General features: G+C 41.9%; 1 protein-coding gene across 2 annotated transcripts in view; it reads left to right on the top strand.

The window, feature by feature from the left end:
* The first annotated feature begins 3,859 nt into the window (after positions 1–3,859).
* The window catches only part of wnt2bb (wingless-type MMTV integration site family, member 2Bb), a 115,754-nt gene continuing 103,086 nt past the window's right edge, over positions 3,860–16,527 (top strand). For both annotated transcript variants that reach the window (XR_011889120.1, XM_072278728.1), the window contains exons 1-2: positions 3,860–4,397; positions 15,103–15,323. Coding sequence is in view for 1 of the 2 variants with exons in the window: in XM_072278728.1 (XP_072134829.1) it covers positions 4,210–4,397; positions 15,103–15,323 (409 nt within the window). In the remaining variant the exon portion in view is untranslated. The remainder of the gene's footprint in view (positions 4,398–15,102; positions 15,324–16,527) is intronic.

Genomic DNA, 16,527 nt, shown 5'->3' with positions numbered 1-16,527 from the left:
GCGGGCCACTGGCGCCTTAAAACCAGTTGCTCCGGGCAGATGGTTCTCCTTAACCACGGATGGTAGCTCATCTAGGAGAGGGAAAACTCCGACTTCAAACCTCCGCTGCCTTGCGGCTATACCCGCTCACGGGAAAGGCTTTGGGGGTAAACCCCGAGGGAAAATCTGGAGTCGGAGTCCCGAAGGCGGCTGACTGCTGGACCCAGCACCGGGCACGGCAACTCCTGCCACGCTGCTGACACCAGACTGTATCGACTTTCATCGTTCCTTTGGACCTGTCATCAGCATGGAGAGGGGGATCCCACTGCATGGCCAACAGACGGATTTCCATAGCAACCCTGCCTTGGCTTGCGCCCTGGAGTGGCCACTCCCCAGAGACTACCAGAGGCGCAGTACCCATCGTCGATCACGACTGATGGAGGCCGTACACAAGGTGCTTTATAAAGGCACAAGAGAGAAGTTGGCCAGAATTGATTGGAAAAGAACACTGGCAGGGATGATGGCAGAGCAGCAATGGCTGAACTTTCTGGAAGCTATTCGGAAGGTACAGGATATGTACACCCCATGAGGAAGAAGTATTCTAAAGGAAAGAAAGATGACACAACCATTGCTAACAAAAGAAGTCAAAGCCAACATAAAACCCAAAGAAAGGGTATATAATAGAGCAAAAATTAGTGCTAAGTTAGAGGTTTGGGAAGCTTTAAAAACCAACAAAAGGCAACTAAAAAAGTCATTAAGAAGGTAAAAGTCAATATGAAAGTAAGCTAGCCAATAATATTAAGGGGAATACCAAAAGTATCTTCAGATACATAAAGTGTAAAAGTGAGGCAAGAGTGGATATTGGGCCACTGGAAAATGATGCTGGAGGGGTAGTAATGGGGGACAAGGAAATGGCAGACAAACGGAATAAGTATTTTGCATCAATCTTCACTGTGGAAGATACCTGCAGTATGGTGGAAGTTCCAGGTGTGAAAGAGCATGAAGTGTGTGAAGTTACCATAACTAGAGAGAAGGTTCTTGGCAAACTGAAAGGTCTGAAGGTAGATAAGTCACCTGAACCAGACGGTGTACACACCAGAGTTCTGAAAGAGGTGGCTGAAGAGATTGTGGAGGTATTAGTAATGATCCTTCAAGAATCACTGGATTCTGGAATGGTTCCGAGAAACTGGAAAATTGCAAATGTCACTCCAGTCTTCAAGAAGGAAGAGAGGCAGAAGAAAGGAAACTATAGGCTACTGAGTCTGACCTCAGAGGTTGGGAACATGTTGGAGTCAATTATTAAGGATGAGGTCTCAGGGTACTTAGAGGGTCATGATAAAATAGGCTGTAGTCAGCATGGTTTCCTTAAGGGAAAGTCTTACCTGACAAATCTGTTGGAATTCGTTGAAAAAATAACAAGCAGGATAGACAAAGGAGAATTCATTAATGTTGTATACTTGGATTTTCAGAAGGCCTTTGACAAGGTGCTTAACAAACTATGTGCCATGGTATTACAGGAAATATTCTAACCTGGATAAATCAGTGTCTGATTGGCAGGAGGCAAAGAGAGGGAATAGAGGGAGGTTTTTCTGACTGACTGGCCAGTGATTAGTGGTGTCCTACAGGAGTCTGTGTTGGAACTGATTCTTTTTACGTTATTGTCAATGATTTGAGTGATGGAATTGATGACTTTACAGACATCATGAAGTTAGGTGGAGGGCGGTAGTTTTGAGGAAGTAGGGAGGCTGCAAGAGGACTTTGATTAGGAGAATCTGCAAAGAAATGGCAGATGGAATACAATGTTGGGAAGTGGATGGTCATGCACTTTGGTAGAAGAAATGAAAGGGTTGACTATTTTCTAAGTGGAGAGAAAATTAAAAAAAACTGAGATGCAAAGGGAATTGGGAGTCCTTGTGCAGGATTTCCTAAAGGATAATTTGTAGGTTGAGTCTGTGGTGAGGAAGACAACTGCAATGTTAGTATTCATTTCAAGAGGACTAGAATATAAAAGCAATGATGTAATGTTGAGACATTATAAAGCACTGGTGAGGCCTCTCTTAGGGTATTGTGAGCAGATTTGGGCCCCTATCTTAGAAAGGATGTGTTGAAACTGGAGAGGGTTCAAAGGAGGTTCACAAAAATTATTCCAGGATTGAACGGTGTGTCATATGAAGAGCATTTGATGGCTCTGGGCCTGTATTCACTCGAATTCAGAAGAATGAGGGGTGACCTATCGAATAGTGAAAGGCCTTGATAGAGAGGGTGTGGAGAGGATGTTTCCTGAGCCTGAGCAGCATCTATGGGATGGAAAGAATTGTTGACATTTTAGAACAAATTACTGAATTATCAGTCCAGATGCAGAGTTTTGTCCCGAAACGTTAACAATTCCTTTCCACCCACAGATGCTGCTCAACCCGCTGAGTTTTTCCTACTGATTGTTTGTTGCTCAGTTTCCAGCATCTGCTGCCTCTCATGGCCCAGTGAAACATTGAAGTGACAGGAAACAACTAAAAAATTGTTGTTGTCATGACTCAAGTCTGGAAAATATCACTTTTCAAATGTATTAGACTGATAAAACGGCGCTCTATGATGGAATTTCGAAGCAGGTGTCTGCCACCCTCTTTGGATGGGAAGGATCCCATGTCACTGTTTCGAAGGAGACCAGAGGAATTCCCCTGTATCCTGAGTGATAGTTATCCCTCAGCCAATGTCACTAAACAAAAACAGACCAGCTGATTGTGGTTACTTTTGGGAGCCCATAGTCCCAAATTGAGTGTCATGTTTATTATAATATACAAACATTTGTACTTTAAAGTACTTCATTACTCTGTAAAACACTATGTGACATCCTGAGGTCATCTGATATAAAATGTAAGTCTTTTAACTGTATGGAATTTTAAAAAATCAATACCACATTGTGAGTTAGCAACTTTAACAAGTAATGTTTGTAATCATATAGTAGAGAAAAATCAAAGGGTCATATGACCCAGGTTTAGCAGTTTACTAGTTGGTATTTGATTACTATAAGCCTTTGTACATCTCCTGAACTGTGTGTGTGTGTGTGTGTGTGTGTGTGTGTGCAGCAACTGTGTATGTCTGTGTGAGGGGTAAGTATGAGGGAGTGTGAATGTGAGTGCTTGTCTCTAGGAAAGTGTGTGTGTGTGTGTGTGTGTGTGTGTGTGTGTGTGTGTGTGTGTGTGTATGTGTGTGTGTGTGTGCGCGCAAATATGTATACCTGTGGCCATTGTATGTATGCATGTCATGTATGCATGTATGTGCATATGGACATGCGTGCATGAGCTTGTGAGTGTATGCATGCGCACATGTGTGTATGCATATTTATGCATGCGCGCGTGCGTGTGTGTGTGTGTAAGTGTGTGTCTATGCATCTGTGTAGGTGTATGCGTGTGTGTGTGTCTGTGTTTGTGTATCTGTGTGTGTGTCTGTGTGCGTGTATACATCAGTTTGTGTGTGTGTGTGTGTGTGTGTGTGTCTGTGCATCTGTGTGTGTATACATGAGTGTGTGTGATTGTATGAGTTTGTGTGTGTGTGCATGAGAGTGTGTGTGTGTGTGTGAATGTGTGTGTGTATGTGTGTGTGTGAGTGTGTGAGAGAGTGTGTGAGAGAGAGAGAGAGTGTGTGTGTGTGTGAGTGTGTGAGAGAGAGTGTGTGTGTGTGTGTGTGTGTGTGTGTGTGTGTGTGTGTGTGTGAGACAGAGAGAGGGAGTGTGTGATTCTGCTCCAGCAGGTGGGGATGTGGTGCCTCTTGGAAGCTGCAGTTCAGCCCTGGTGTCAGTAAGTGGATAACCAGTCGACAACCGAGAGTGCCAGGTCTCCTCTGTCTCACAGCACTGTTATTGGCTTGATCCAATAGGAGAGCAACGGAGACGGTTACAGATTGCAAGTACTCCACAGCAGACCTGACCGAGGTGTTCCCAGTCCCCAGACAGCAAGAACGCAAAGAGAGAAGAGAGAGAGTGGCAGAGAGAAAAGGAGAGAGCTTTCAGTTAAAAGCAATGTTCACCCGTCTCAGCTTTGACTTTACAAAGGGAATTTACAGATTAATTTGAGATGACACTGTTCAGGATGAAAATGCAGCCAAATCGGAAGATGGATTTAAGATGCTAGACAAAAACATGACCGTTGACAACTAGAAGACACCGGGAAGTATTGTCTGTGCACAAACCTTGTCAATTTTCTGCAAGATTGCCTTTCAATTTTTTAAAACACAATGTCTGGGCTAGGCAGAGCTGAAGAGTCTGGACTGTACTGTAAAGCATCCCATATCTCAGGCACGGAAGGTGTAAAACAGATTAACAGGACAACCAGCAGCAATGGGACTAAAACCTGCTCCAGACTTTATCTTGCCTTTATATTAATACTACTCACATTGACACCACGAGTGGACTCTTCCTGGTGGTAAGTCTATTTCATTCAAATTCATCAAGAGAGTCCCCTTTTGCTTTTTTTTAAGTTGACAGGTTTACAGGTAGACATTCCTATTATTGTAAAATGATCTCTGTATTATTAAAACTACTTCGAAGCACGAGTAAAGATGCCAAAGAAATCTGAATGGCTAATCCCAGACAGAGAAGTTTTACCTATAAAGACTAAATGGCTTAAGATTTGTCTTGACTGTGACCTGACAGAGTTCTTTAAAATTTATGAAAGGTCTCGACAGAGCAGACACAGAGATGTTTGCGTTTGTGGAGAAGAACACCGCAAGAAATTGTGATTACAATAAGCTTCTCACTGATGAAACCAATGCAGAATTCTGAAATAACATCCTTACCAAATATATGGTCAAAAACTTAAAACTTGCTGGTAGGGAGTTGTAGTGCATTACCTTTGTGGGGAACTCAGATGTGTAAGGAGAAAGGAACTGATGATCTAGAATTGTTGAAGTGCAGAAGGTTCTTTCATATAAAGTTTAAATAGACTAGTTGATTCTCTTCCCCTCTGATCCATGAACTCATAAAAACTACCTCACTGTCTCTATTGTTCTCGTTATTTATTTATTTTGTTTTTATCTATTTATCTGTTTATATATTTATTATCTATTCATCAATCCACTTACTTATCCAATGAATTAATTAATTTTATTGTCATTTGTTATGCCCACACTGCGCTGCAGCCACAAAAAGCAAATTTCACAAAGTAAATCAGTGACAATAATTTTGATGCGGATTCAGATTGAACCAATTGGCCTGACCTCATGCTGTTAACTCAGGTGATTCTCTATAATGTTTCCAACTCATTGTTCGAAAATATTTTGATCCTCTGTCCACTGTGCCTGTGACATCTCAGGACAAAACCATAAATAGCCAATCTTTGACTGGGGCCACGGTGCCTGATTCTCCTCATCCTCCCGACCTTTTTTTTCATGGTTTAGTCAGTAGCACGCTTGCCTCTGAAGCAGGTCATGGGTTCAAGTGGCACTACTGAGACTCGACTGCATCAGCTGTGTTGATATGCCCAGTGCCAATCTGAGGGAGAGCTCTTGTGTTAGAGGTGCTGTCGATCTAATGAGTTGTAAAATGGAAATCCATTTGCCCTCTACATAAAAGAGCTCTGTTTTGAAGAAGTACAGGTAATTTCCCATATATTCTTGCCCAGTATTTCCTATAGGTTCCTTCCCAATATCCTCACCTGGCATTCTTTAAATTTGATTGGATGATTATTTTCATATTGCTGTTTGTGGCAGCACGTCTATACTGTTGGGGTTTTGGAGAGAGCTATGGTAATAAGTTTATAACCCACACAAAATTCTCGAGGAACTCGGCAGATCAGGCAGCCTCTATGAAGACAAAAATAAAATACAGGCAACGTTTTGGCCTGAAACATCGATTCTTTCTTCCTCTCCATAGATGCTGCCCAGCCTGCTGATTTCCTCCAACACTTTGTGCGTGTTGCTCTGGATTTCCAGCGTTTGCAGAACCTCTTGTGTTTAAGTCTATAACCCACAATTTGTGGCCCACAGTGATTCCCTCACAGCCCAGCACTCACTTGCTTAAATGAGAGTGTACACTGTTCACCCAGTAAGTGATCTTCCAATCCACACTTGCGCCACGAGAAGGATCATTCATTTCCAATACTTTCTCCTTCACTTCGAATTTGATTGTTTTAGCATTCTTCTTGGTTGTACCCTCCTCCCCCCTAAATTATTCCAATAGCACCAAATGGTAGAGATTCCTCCTCTTCTCTGACTCACAAAGGATCCCTCAGTAACAATCTCTTGTTCCTTATTCCTGATGACATTCACCTCTACTAACTCTCAGCATGCAAAAGTCCATCCACAAATACACACAATGGCCACTTTATTAAGTAACTCCTGTACTTAACAAAGAGGCCACTGAGTGTACGTTCATGATCTTCTGCTGCTGCAGCACATCCACTTCAAGGTTGAATGTGCCGTGCATTCAGAGATGCTCTTCTGCACATCACTGTTGTAACAAACGGTTATTTCAGTTACTGTCGCCTTCCTGAAGATAGATATGTCATTGTCACCTGGACCAGACAGACTACACCCCAGCTCGGGGTTCTGAAATAAGTAGCTGAAGAGATTGTGGAGGCATTAATAAAGATCCTTCAAGAATCATTAGATTCAGGAATAGTTCCAGAGGAATGGAAAATTGTAAATATCACTCCACTCTTTAAGAAGGGAGGGAGGCAGGAGAAAGGAAATTATAGGCCAGTTAGTCTGACCTCCATGGTTGGGAAGATGTTGTGGTCCATTATTAAGGGTAAGGTTTTGGGGTACTTGGAGGCACATGATAAGTTAGGCCAAAATCAGCATGGCTTCTTTCAGAGGAAATTTTACCTGACGAATCTGTTGGAATTCCTTAAGGAAATAATAAGCAGGATAGACAAGGTGCCACATATGAAGCAACTTAACAAGATAAGAGTCTATAGTGTTACAGGAAAGAAATTAGCATGGATAGAAGATAGGCTGACTGGCAGGAGGCAGAAAGTGAGAATAAAGGGAGTCTTTTCTGGTTGGCTAGTGGTGTTGGGACCGCTTCTTTTTATGTTTTATGCCAATGATTTGGATGATGGACTTGACAACTTTGAGACCAAGTTTGCTGATGATACAAAGATAGGTGGAGGGGTGGGAGTGTTGAGGACTCAGGGAGTCTGCAGAAGGACTTAGACAGATTGGAAGAATGGGCAAAGAAGTGGCAAATGGAATAAAGTGTAGGGAAGTGTATAGAAATGCACCTAGTTAGAAGGAATAAAGGCATAGACTATTTTCTAAATGGGGAGAAATTTTTTTTTAAATCAGAGATGCAAACAGACATGAGAGTCCTTGGCCAGGAATCCCTAAAGGCTAACTTCCACTCAGGCACCTCTATGTCTCCAACCAGCTAGCAAAAATCCACCTGCCACTCATTTCCAAGTCATTACCTGCAGCCTATTTAAACCCAGCTCTCATCCATAATCCTTGTTCACTCATTTGAACCTGCCAGCTTCAACCAGTTGCTCTCAGACATCATTTACCTTGTTGCACTAAGTATTTTGGGGCCCCTTGTGGCTTCTTATGTTTCAGTTTATTAATGCCGTTATCACTCACCACTAAATCATCTCTGCTGCACTGTTTTGGTCAGGCCCTTGCAGGACGAAGTCTGTGGTAAAGAAGGCAAATGCAATGTTAGCATTCATTTTGAGAGGGCTAGAACAGAAAAGTAAGGATGTAATGCTGAGACTTTATAAGGCATTGATCAGACTACACTTGAATTTTTTTGAGCAGTTTTGGGCTCTTATTTAAGAAAAGATGTTTTGGCATTTGAGTGTCCAGAGGAGGTTTACAAGAATGATCTGGGGAATGAAAGGGTTAATGGTTGAGGAGTGTTTGATGGCTCTAGGCCTGTGCTTGGAGTTTAGAAGAATGAGGGGAAACTTACTGAAACCTTTCCAATATTGAAAGTTCTGGATGGTGGATGTAGAAAGGACGCTTCCTACAGTGGGGGAGTCTGGGACTAAAGGGCACAGCTTCAGAATAGTGATGTCCATTTAGAACAGATGAGGATGAATTTATTTAGCTACAGGGTAGTGAATTTGTGGAATTCATTGCCACAAATGGCTGTGGAGGCCAAGTCACTGGGTGTAATTGAAGCAGAGGTTGGTAAGGTCTTGATTAGTCAGGGAATCAAATGTTATGGGGCTAAGGCAGGAGAACAGGTTGGAGAGGATAATAAATAAGCCATAATGGAATGGAGGAGAAGACTCAATGGGCTGAATAACTTAGTTCTTCTCCTATGTTTTATGGTTTTAACATACCTCATCAACCTACTATTGCACTTCACCTTAAGTTTCTTAAAGTGCATATAATCTCCAAAGCTATCAATCTCATTTGACTTTCTCTGCTTTACTTTATGCCATATTGCCTTATTTTATTCTCCAAACAGAAACATTATTCTCAAATGTTACTATGGTCAAGACTCTGATAGTTAAAGCAACAGGAAAATTCCTTTAATTAAAGAGTATATTCAAACCTTCAAGAGTTCCAGCTTGTAGGCTAGTTTAGGATTATCAATGACACAGCCCTTAAGTGCCCTTGATGTCCTTCTGTTTGTGTATAATGCAGTATCCATATAACCTACACCCATGACAGGTGATTAAATTTCAGGTCATTTCAGAGATAACCCAGGCTCTGATATTGTTGATAATTTCTGACCATCAAATGCTTGGAGATCCCTTGAGCAAAATCACCTTGAGCTGTATTGTCAGTCCTCCCTTCTCAAACCGTTAAGAAATTTCAACACTTTTCATTTATGCTCAAGCTGCTTTAATAGAGATGACAATTCTGGAAGTTTAATTTTATCTTCACTTTATCTGGTTAAGTTTGCATGTGTGATAAACTATGAAAACAGAATATAATACATACTCCAACATAATGTATAATAACACTTACTATAAACATTTACTACACCGCACCTGAAACATGTAAAGCCCCACTTGTGCTTCCCAGTCTGAGCTTGTATATTTGTGTGTATTTTTATGCACATATTTAAACGCACAAAAGCACAGATTCTGCACGTGCGTTCACGTCTACAAGGCTAAGTCCGTGTATGAAAACATCCATTGTTGGGGAATCATTGAAAGTCTGTATGTTGGATTTATTAAAAACATTTAAGATGTATTATATGTTTATAAGTATTTTTAGGAAGGGGAGTTAATCCTGTACCTGGTGGTCTTAGCATCTGCCTTTCCGTAATAAGAGAGTTGGTTATGTTGAGAGCATATTACGCATTCCATATTTAGGCTTACTTTACATGCTGTCCTTGGTACAGTTGCTGTTTAGAATTTGTATGCATCAGTTGTACTGGGTATCAATTTAGAATATTACATGTTGTACTTAAGGGCTAGGGTTTACAAGCTACACTCAGCTGCCACTTTATTAGGTACCTTCTTTACCTAATAAAGTGGCCACTGGGTGTATGTTCATGGTTTTCTGCTGCTGTAGCCCATCCACTTCAAGGTTCAACGTATTGTGCATTCAGAGATGCTCTTCTGCACACCACTGTTGTAACGTGTGGTTATTTGAGTTACTGTCACCTTTCTGTCATTTTGAGCCAGTCTGGCCATTCTCTTCTGACCTCTCTCATTAGCAAGGCATTTTCACCCAGAGAACTGCAGCTCACCGGATTTTTTAATGGGTTTTTTTTTTTGCACCATTCTCTGTAAACTCTAGAGACTGTTGTGCATGAAAATCTTTGAAGATCAACGGTTTTTGAGATACTCAAACCACCCCATCTGGCACCAACAATCATTCCACAGTCAAAGTCGCTTAGATCAGATTTTTTCCCCATTCTCCTGTTTGGTCTGAACAACAAATGAACGTCTTGACCATGTCTGCATGCTTTTATACATTGCGTTGCTGCTGCATGATTAGATATTTGCATTAACAAGGAGGTGTACAGGTGTACCTAATCAAGTGGTAACAGGATGCATTTTGACTGGTGTTAGAAAGAAGGAAAATGGGACAACCGCAGTTGGAGGGTTTAGATAAAGCCAGCTATTGGTGAACAGTAGTTTTGGGGACTGGAAATGCTTTAGCACAGCACAATGCTTTTATCAATGCAGTGAGCTTCAGAGGAAGAGAAAAGCTTGTTGACGTGACTAGTGGTCCAGAATATGGGTGAATTTCAAGGCAAGCATTTTTTCATTCGGAGTGTTCTCGCTCTTTGGAATACACTGCTCACAATGTCTGGAGATAATCAGTTGTTTTAAGCGTATTCAGAGCCGAGACTGATAGATGCTCATTAAGACAGGGGAAACAGGCAGAAGATAGTTGTGAGGTAAAAGACTGACCAACATCTTATGATTAGGATAAAGTTAGTTTTATTTATCACTTGTACTTTCGAACATACAGTAAAACATTGTTTTTTTTTGCCAAATCTTTACATATATTTAAGGCAGAGCTTTATAGATTCTTGATTGGCCAGGGCATGAAGGTATGCGGGGAGAAGGCAGGATATGGGGGCTGAAAGGAAAAATGGATCAGCCATGATAAAATAGTGGAGCAGACTCAATGGGCCAAATGGCTTAATTCTGCTCCAATACCTTTTGGTCTCTGGGTCTGCGTCAGATCAAATCAGCTAGGATTGTGCTGGGCAGTCCTGAAGTGTCGCCACGATTCCAACGCCAACATTGCATGCCCACAACGTACTCATCTTAACTTGTACATCTTCAGAACGTGGGAGGAAACCTGGAACACCTGGAGAAAGCCCACGCGGTCACAGGGAGAACGTACAAACTCCTTACCGACAGCGGCAGGAATTGAACTCCAGTCCTACGGCTAGCAGAGTAATAGCATTACACTATCTCCTGCACTGCCCGGCCACCCTTACCAAACGTTGGAGAAAGGTTTGAGTTCATTCTCATTCCTTCATCTTATCTTTAATTTGGGACATTATGACAGCCTGAGCATTGGAGCTGTTTATTATCCTTCCTGGAAATTTAATATCTTTCCTGAATTTGAAGTTTATGAGCTTCGATTTTCAAAAATTTATTCTATTAGATCTGGCATTTTTATTGCTAGCATTGTTGATAGTGGGGAGGTTATTCTTCAACTACAGAGCCACATTGAATCATTTAGTACAATAGTCAGAGAAATAGCAGATGAAATGTAATCCTAAAAATATGAGGTGATACATTTTGGGAGGATAAATAAGGATAGGAATGATAGGGACCTAGAACCCAATGAAGGATAGGGATAGGGACTTGTCCATGGTTATTGAAGGCTGCGCAGGTAAATAACAGCTCATCATTGTGGACACGACTCACTCAACAGAACTGCCTTGTCCAAAAGCTCCCTTCTGGAAAGCACTATAGTCTATTAAAACAAAAACTTCATGCAATCTTAAACGTTTCTTCCCTCAGCCAGTTAATCTGATCAACCATTCCAGCTGCCCCTCCCCCATTCCCCGCTATTACCTCAGTCACGGCACTGCATTGTAATCATTTAAAACCAGTTTTATAAAGCTGTTTACATTTTAAGTACATGATGGTATTTATGTACTAATGCCCATTTTATTCCATTTCCATATGTTAATCTCTAATTTATTTTATATAATTCTCAATTCTTTATGATTGGTGAATGTTGTTGGTTTCTTTTGTTCCATGTCATGTCCAGACACCATAACAAATTCCTGACACATAGATCAGTACAGCACAGAAACAGGCCCTTCGGCCAGCAATATTGTGCTGAACTAAACTAATCTTTTCTCCCTACACAATGTCCATATCCTTCTAATTCCCTCACATTTATGTGCCTATCTGCACGTCTCTTAAAATTCCCTAATGAATCTGCCTCTACCACCATCCCAGACACCTGCCACTCTGTGTAAAAACTGCTCCTCACATCTCCTTGGAAATTACCCCCTCTCACCTTACGTGCATGCTCTCTGGTATTAGACATTTCAATTATGGGAAAAAGATACTATCTGTCTGCTCTATCTATGCCTCTCTCAACCTAATAAGCCTCTGTCAGATCTCCCCTCAGCCTCCTCCACTCCAGAGGAAACAACCCAAGTTGGTCCATCCTCTCATCATAGCACTTGCTCACTAATCCAGGCAACATCCTGGAAAACATCTTCTGTATTCCCTCCAAAGTTCGACATCCTTACTACAACGGGACAACTAGAAATGCATGCAATTAAATGCATATGGGGAATAAAGTTAATTTTTTATCCTAAGGTAGTTAAAGAGGCATCAGGAATGTTTGCCTTCATTAAGTAGGACAGGGAGATTATGCTACAGCTACATAAATTATTAGTTGGGCTTTAGCTGAAGTACAGTGTGCACTCCCGGTCCCCTCCTGTAGGAGGGGAGGAGGGGAGTGAATCTATTGGAGGGGTGAAAAGGAGATTCTCCAGTGTATTGCTTGGAATGGAGAGTCTCATTTATGAGGAATGACAGGATTGGCTGGGTAGATCCTTGGAGCAGAGAAGCCTTGGGCATTTGTTGTTTCCAAAATTACGGAGACGTGTGTAGGATGAGATAGTGAGAAACATTTGCTTTGGCTGAGGTGCCAAGGACAGAGCTCATGGGTTTAGAGTAAGCGGTGAGACTGTTCGAGAGGATCTGAGGGAGAACTTTTTTTTAACCCAGAGGACAGTTGGAATCTGAAGCAGCAGAGATGGTTATGTGGTGGCTGGTGCAGCTGTGGGGATCGAAGTGCTAGTTCTGATGCTGGTGGAGGAACTAGGCTAACATAGATTTCTTCTGCCTTGCTCTCCATCCACCGAAAGAGAACAAACAGATTCAGAAAACTGATCTTTCCTGAAGGTATCTGAATGGTGAACCTGAGCAAGGAGCTGGAAAGGGTGGTCCTAGTGTCTAATCCCGACATTGGCTTTAACCAGATGCAGCACATTAGGTAGCAAGGAAGAGATAAGTCTGAGAGGGTTGAGCAGCAACCTGATAGAATTACACAAATTGATGAGAGGCATGAACAGGATAGGTTGTTCCTGGATGGAATTGTCAAATACCAGACAGCATAGGTCTAAGATGAGAAGGGAGGAGATTTGCAAGGTACTGTTTTTTTACACAGAGAATGGTAATTGCCTGGAATGCATTGTAAGGAGTGACATAGTAGCAGAAGTGATTCCTTTGCTTAAGAGGCATTTAGACATATGAACCAGCAGAGCACAGAGGGATACAGACAGATGGAATTTGATCGATTGGCATTGTGATTGGCACAGATACAGTGGTGTAAAGATCATGTTCATGGGCTGTATTATTTAATGTTCCATAATAATATTCTCATACTGCATCGCCACTGCGGGGGGCGTTTTGGGGGTTAGGAATCAGAGCTTGTTAACTTTTACCTAATGATCCTCCATTAGAAAAAGGAGGCATGAGAGATGAAAGTAGAAATCAGTTAACAAGAGCTTAAGAACTTTAAGATGGCAAGTTTTCCCTGGTAACAGCAGAGATCAATGGGTGAAGACACATTAACCACCCCCACATTCTGAACTGCCTGTGTAATGGGCAGTTACTTCATTATCAACACCCTTTATTTATCTGTTGAATATAAACATTTAACCAAGTGTTTTATCACAGTTTAGTTCTCCCTGAAACTAAAAACGTTTTAGCAGAAGGTAAACCTTCTGATAAGAAGGTTTAGTCCTGGTACAGGTGGGAGTTACGAGTGCCAGTGATTCTCCAGGTCACCGGGGCTGGAGCCAAGAGGTCGAGGCCCAAATGTCAAACCCGTGGATAGTCCAGATGTTGGTGAGGTCCAAGGGCAAAACCAAAGGTCAAAGTCCAGAGCACGGAGAATCCAGATGTAGAAGCCTAAATGTTGAAGACCAAAGGAGTCACCGGGTCAGAAGACAATGTGGGTTTGGAAGTTGAAGCTCAAAGGTCAAACTCGTGTTCGGAGAGCAAGGATCTGAGCCCGAAGGTCAAGCCAGTGATCGGTGAGTCTTTGGGGGAAGCCTGAGGTTGGAGGCCCAATATCTGTGAACAGGGCCAAGCACTGGAGGGCTGAAGCTGGCCTATCGTGGGCTTGGAGACCTGCTTGTCTGTGAAAGGGACTTGCTTTCCTGTTGCTACCTTGTTTTGTTTTGTTGCTGTTGCTATGTATGTTGCTTGTACCAGAGTGTGTGGCGGCACTTGTGGGCTGGCCCCACACGCAGACAACACATCTCACTGTCTACTTTCATCTACTGTACATGTGATAAATGAAACTTAATCAGAAGATTAAATGACTAGATAAACAAAACTCTACATTGTAAATAAGAAGAATCCTTTCCAAATCAGGGAATTCAGAGGCTTCACTCGTCAGATATTTGACAGAAGGACCCGGGAAGGACTGAAGAGAATTTGATCTGGAATGCATGCCGAAAGTAAATTAGATTGTGCAGAAAGTTGCACACGAGAACCAAATAAATACATACAAAAAGACATTTTGTAGGGGAGAGTGTTCGAGATTATTTATTCCATTAGTAATATTTCTCTCTCTCTTGTCGGGAAAAGAACTATAGAACATGGAACAGTACAGCACAGAACAGGTCCTTCAGCCCACAATGGTGTGCTGAATCAGCTAAAAAGTAAATCAAAAACAACTTAGTACTAATCCCTCCTACCTACACCATGTCCATATCCCTTCATCTTCCTTATCTCTATGTGCTTATCTATGTGCTCTACCACCATACCAGGAAGCGCATTCCAGGCACCCACCACTCTGAGTGAAAACTTACCCCTCATCCCTCTTGAACCTACCCCCTCTCACCTTCAATGCACGCCCTCTGGTATTAGATATTTCAACCCTGGGAAACAGATACTCCCTGTCTACTCTGTCTATGCCTCTCATAATCTTGTAAACCTCTATCAGATCTCCCCTTAGCCTCTGATGATCCACAGAAAACAACCCAAGTTTATCCAGACTCACATGCCCTCTAAACCAGGTAAACCTCTTCTGCACTCTCTCCGAAGCCTCAACATCCTTCCTATAGTGGGGTGACCAAAAGTAATAATATTTCCAAGCTTCTGGAATCCACAGGGTGGATCGAAGAACTTACTTCATGATTGCGTGATTCCAAACAATTTACTTGAAACTGTATCTGTGATAGTTTACTGTGTTGATGTGATCTAATTGAGCTGATCTCTCCCACAGGTACATTGGGGCTCTGGGAGCCCGTGTGATCTGTGACAACATCCCAGGACTGGTGAACAAGCAACGGCAGCTGTGCCAGAAGCATCCGGATATCATGCAGTCAATAGGGGAAGGAGCCAAGGAGTGGATCCGGGAATGTCAGCACCAATTCCGGCACCACAGGTGGAACTGTAGCACCCTGGCCCGGGACCACACTGTATTTGGCAAAGTAATGTTACGTAGTAAGTTTTTTTTTAAAGAAACTTTCCTGGTTTAAAATGGTAAGGAAGTTAAACAGCAGAAGGATTCCATAGCTGAAGTGAGAAGGGGTGCACATGCCAATTTAATGTGTTCCTTTATCCTATTTGATCTCATACACACGTTTACATAATGATGTCAATAAGAGATGATGAGTTCCAATTGTAAATTTCTACTAGAGTTTTAATAATTAGGGTAGCCTCTAACCCTTAGGATTTTCGTGGAGCCTCAAAGATGCTGAACTATCTGCAAAAGAAAATTACGGTGGCTTTATAAACTGAATGTGCTTATTTAATTTCTTTGAGCATGATATGAATTGTATGTGGTGGATTAAAAGGCCATTTGTCTGTCAGTCAAGAAAAATGAAAGGATAAAAAAAACCAATAACTTTCTAATGCCTAAGAAGCAGGAATTCTAGTGATGAAATCTTCAACCTTCATTGGAATCTATAAGATCTTAAGATATAGGAGCAGAAGTAGGTCATTCAGGCCATCGAGTCTGCTCCATCATTCAATCATGGGCTGATCCAATTCTTCCAGTCATCCCCTCTCCCCTGCCTTCACCCCATAACCTTTGATGCCCTGGCTAATCAAGAACCTATCTATCTCTGCCTTAAATATACCCAAAGTCTTGGCCTCCACAGCCGCTCGTGGCAATAAATTCCACAGATCTACCACCCTCAGACTAAAGTAATCTCTCCACATCTCAGTTCTAAATGGACGTCTTTCAACTTTGAAGTCTTGCCCTCTTGTCCTAGAATCCCCTACCATGGGAAATAACTTTGCCATATCTAATCTGTTCAGGCCTTTTAACATTCAGAATGTTTCTATGAGATCCCCCCTCATTCTCCTGAACTCCAGGGAATACAGCCCAAGAGCTGCCAGACGTTCCTCATACAGTAACCCTTTCATTCCTGGAATCCCTAATACTAACAAGAATTCATGCTTCTCTGCATCAGAATTAGAATCCAGTTTAATATTACCAGCATATATTGTGAAATTTGTTGAAGTACCTTGCAATACATAGTAATAAAAACTGAATTATTGTAAGAAGTATATATGTTAAATTAAATAAGTTGTGCAAAAAAGTAGTGAGGTAGTGTTCATGAATTCAATGTCCATTCAGAAATTGGACAGCAGAGGGGAAGAAGGTATTCCTGAATCATTAAATGTGTGCCTTCAGGGTCAT

This window comes from Mobula birostris, chromosome 14 (genome assembly GCF_030028105.1).
Source record: "Mobula birostris isolate sMobBir1 chromosome 14, sMobBir1.hap1, whole genome shotgun sequence".
In the NCBI taxonomy this organism is placed as follows: Eukaryota; Metazoa; Chordata; class Chondrichthyes; order Myliobatiformes; family Myliobatidae; genus Mobula; species Mobula birostris.
Note: the sequence above shows the minus strand (reverse complement) of the source record. Positions and strands in the feature narration are given on the sequence as shown.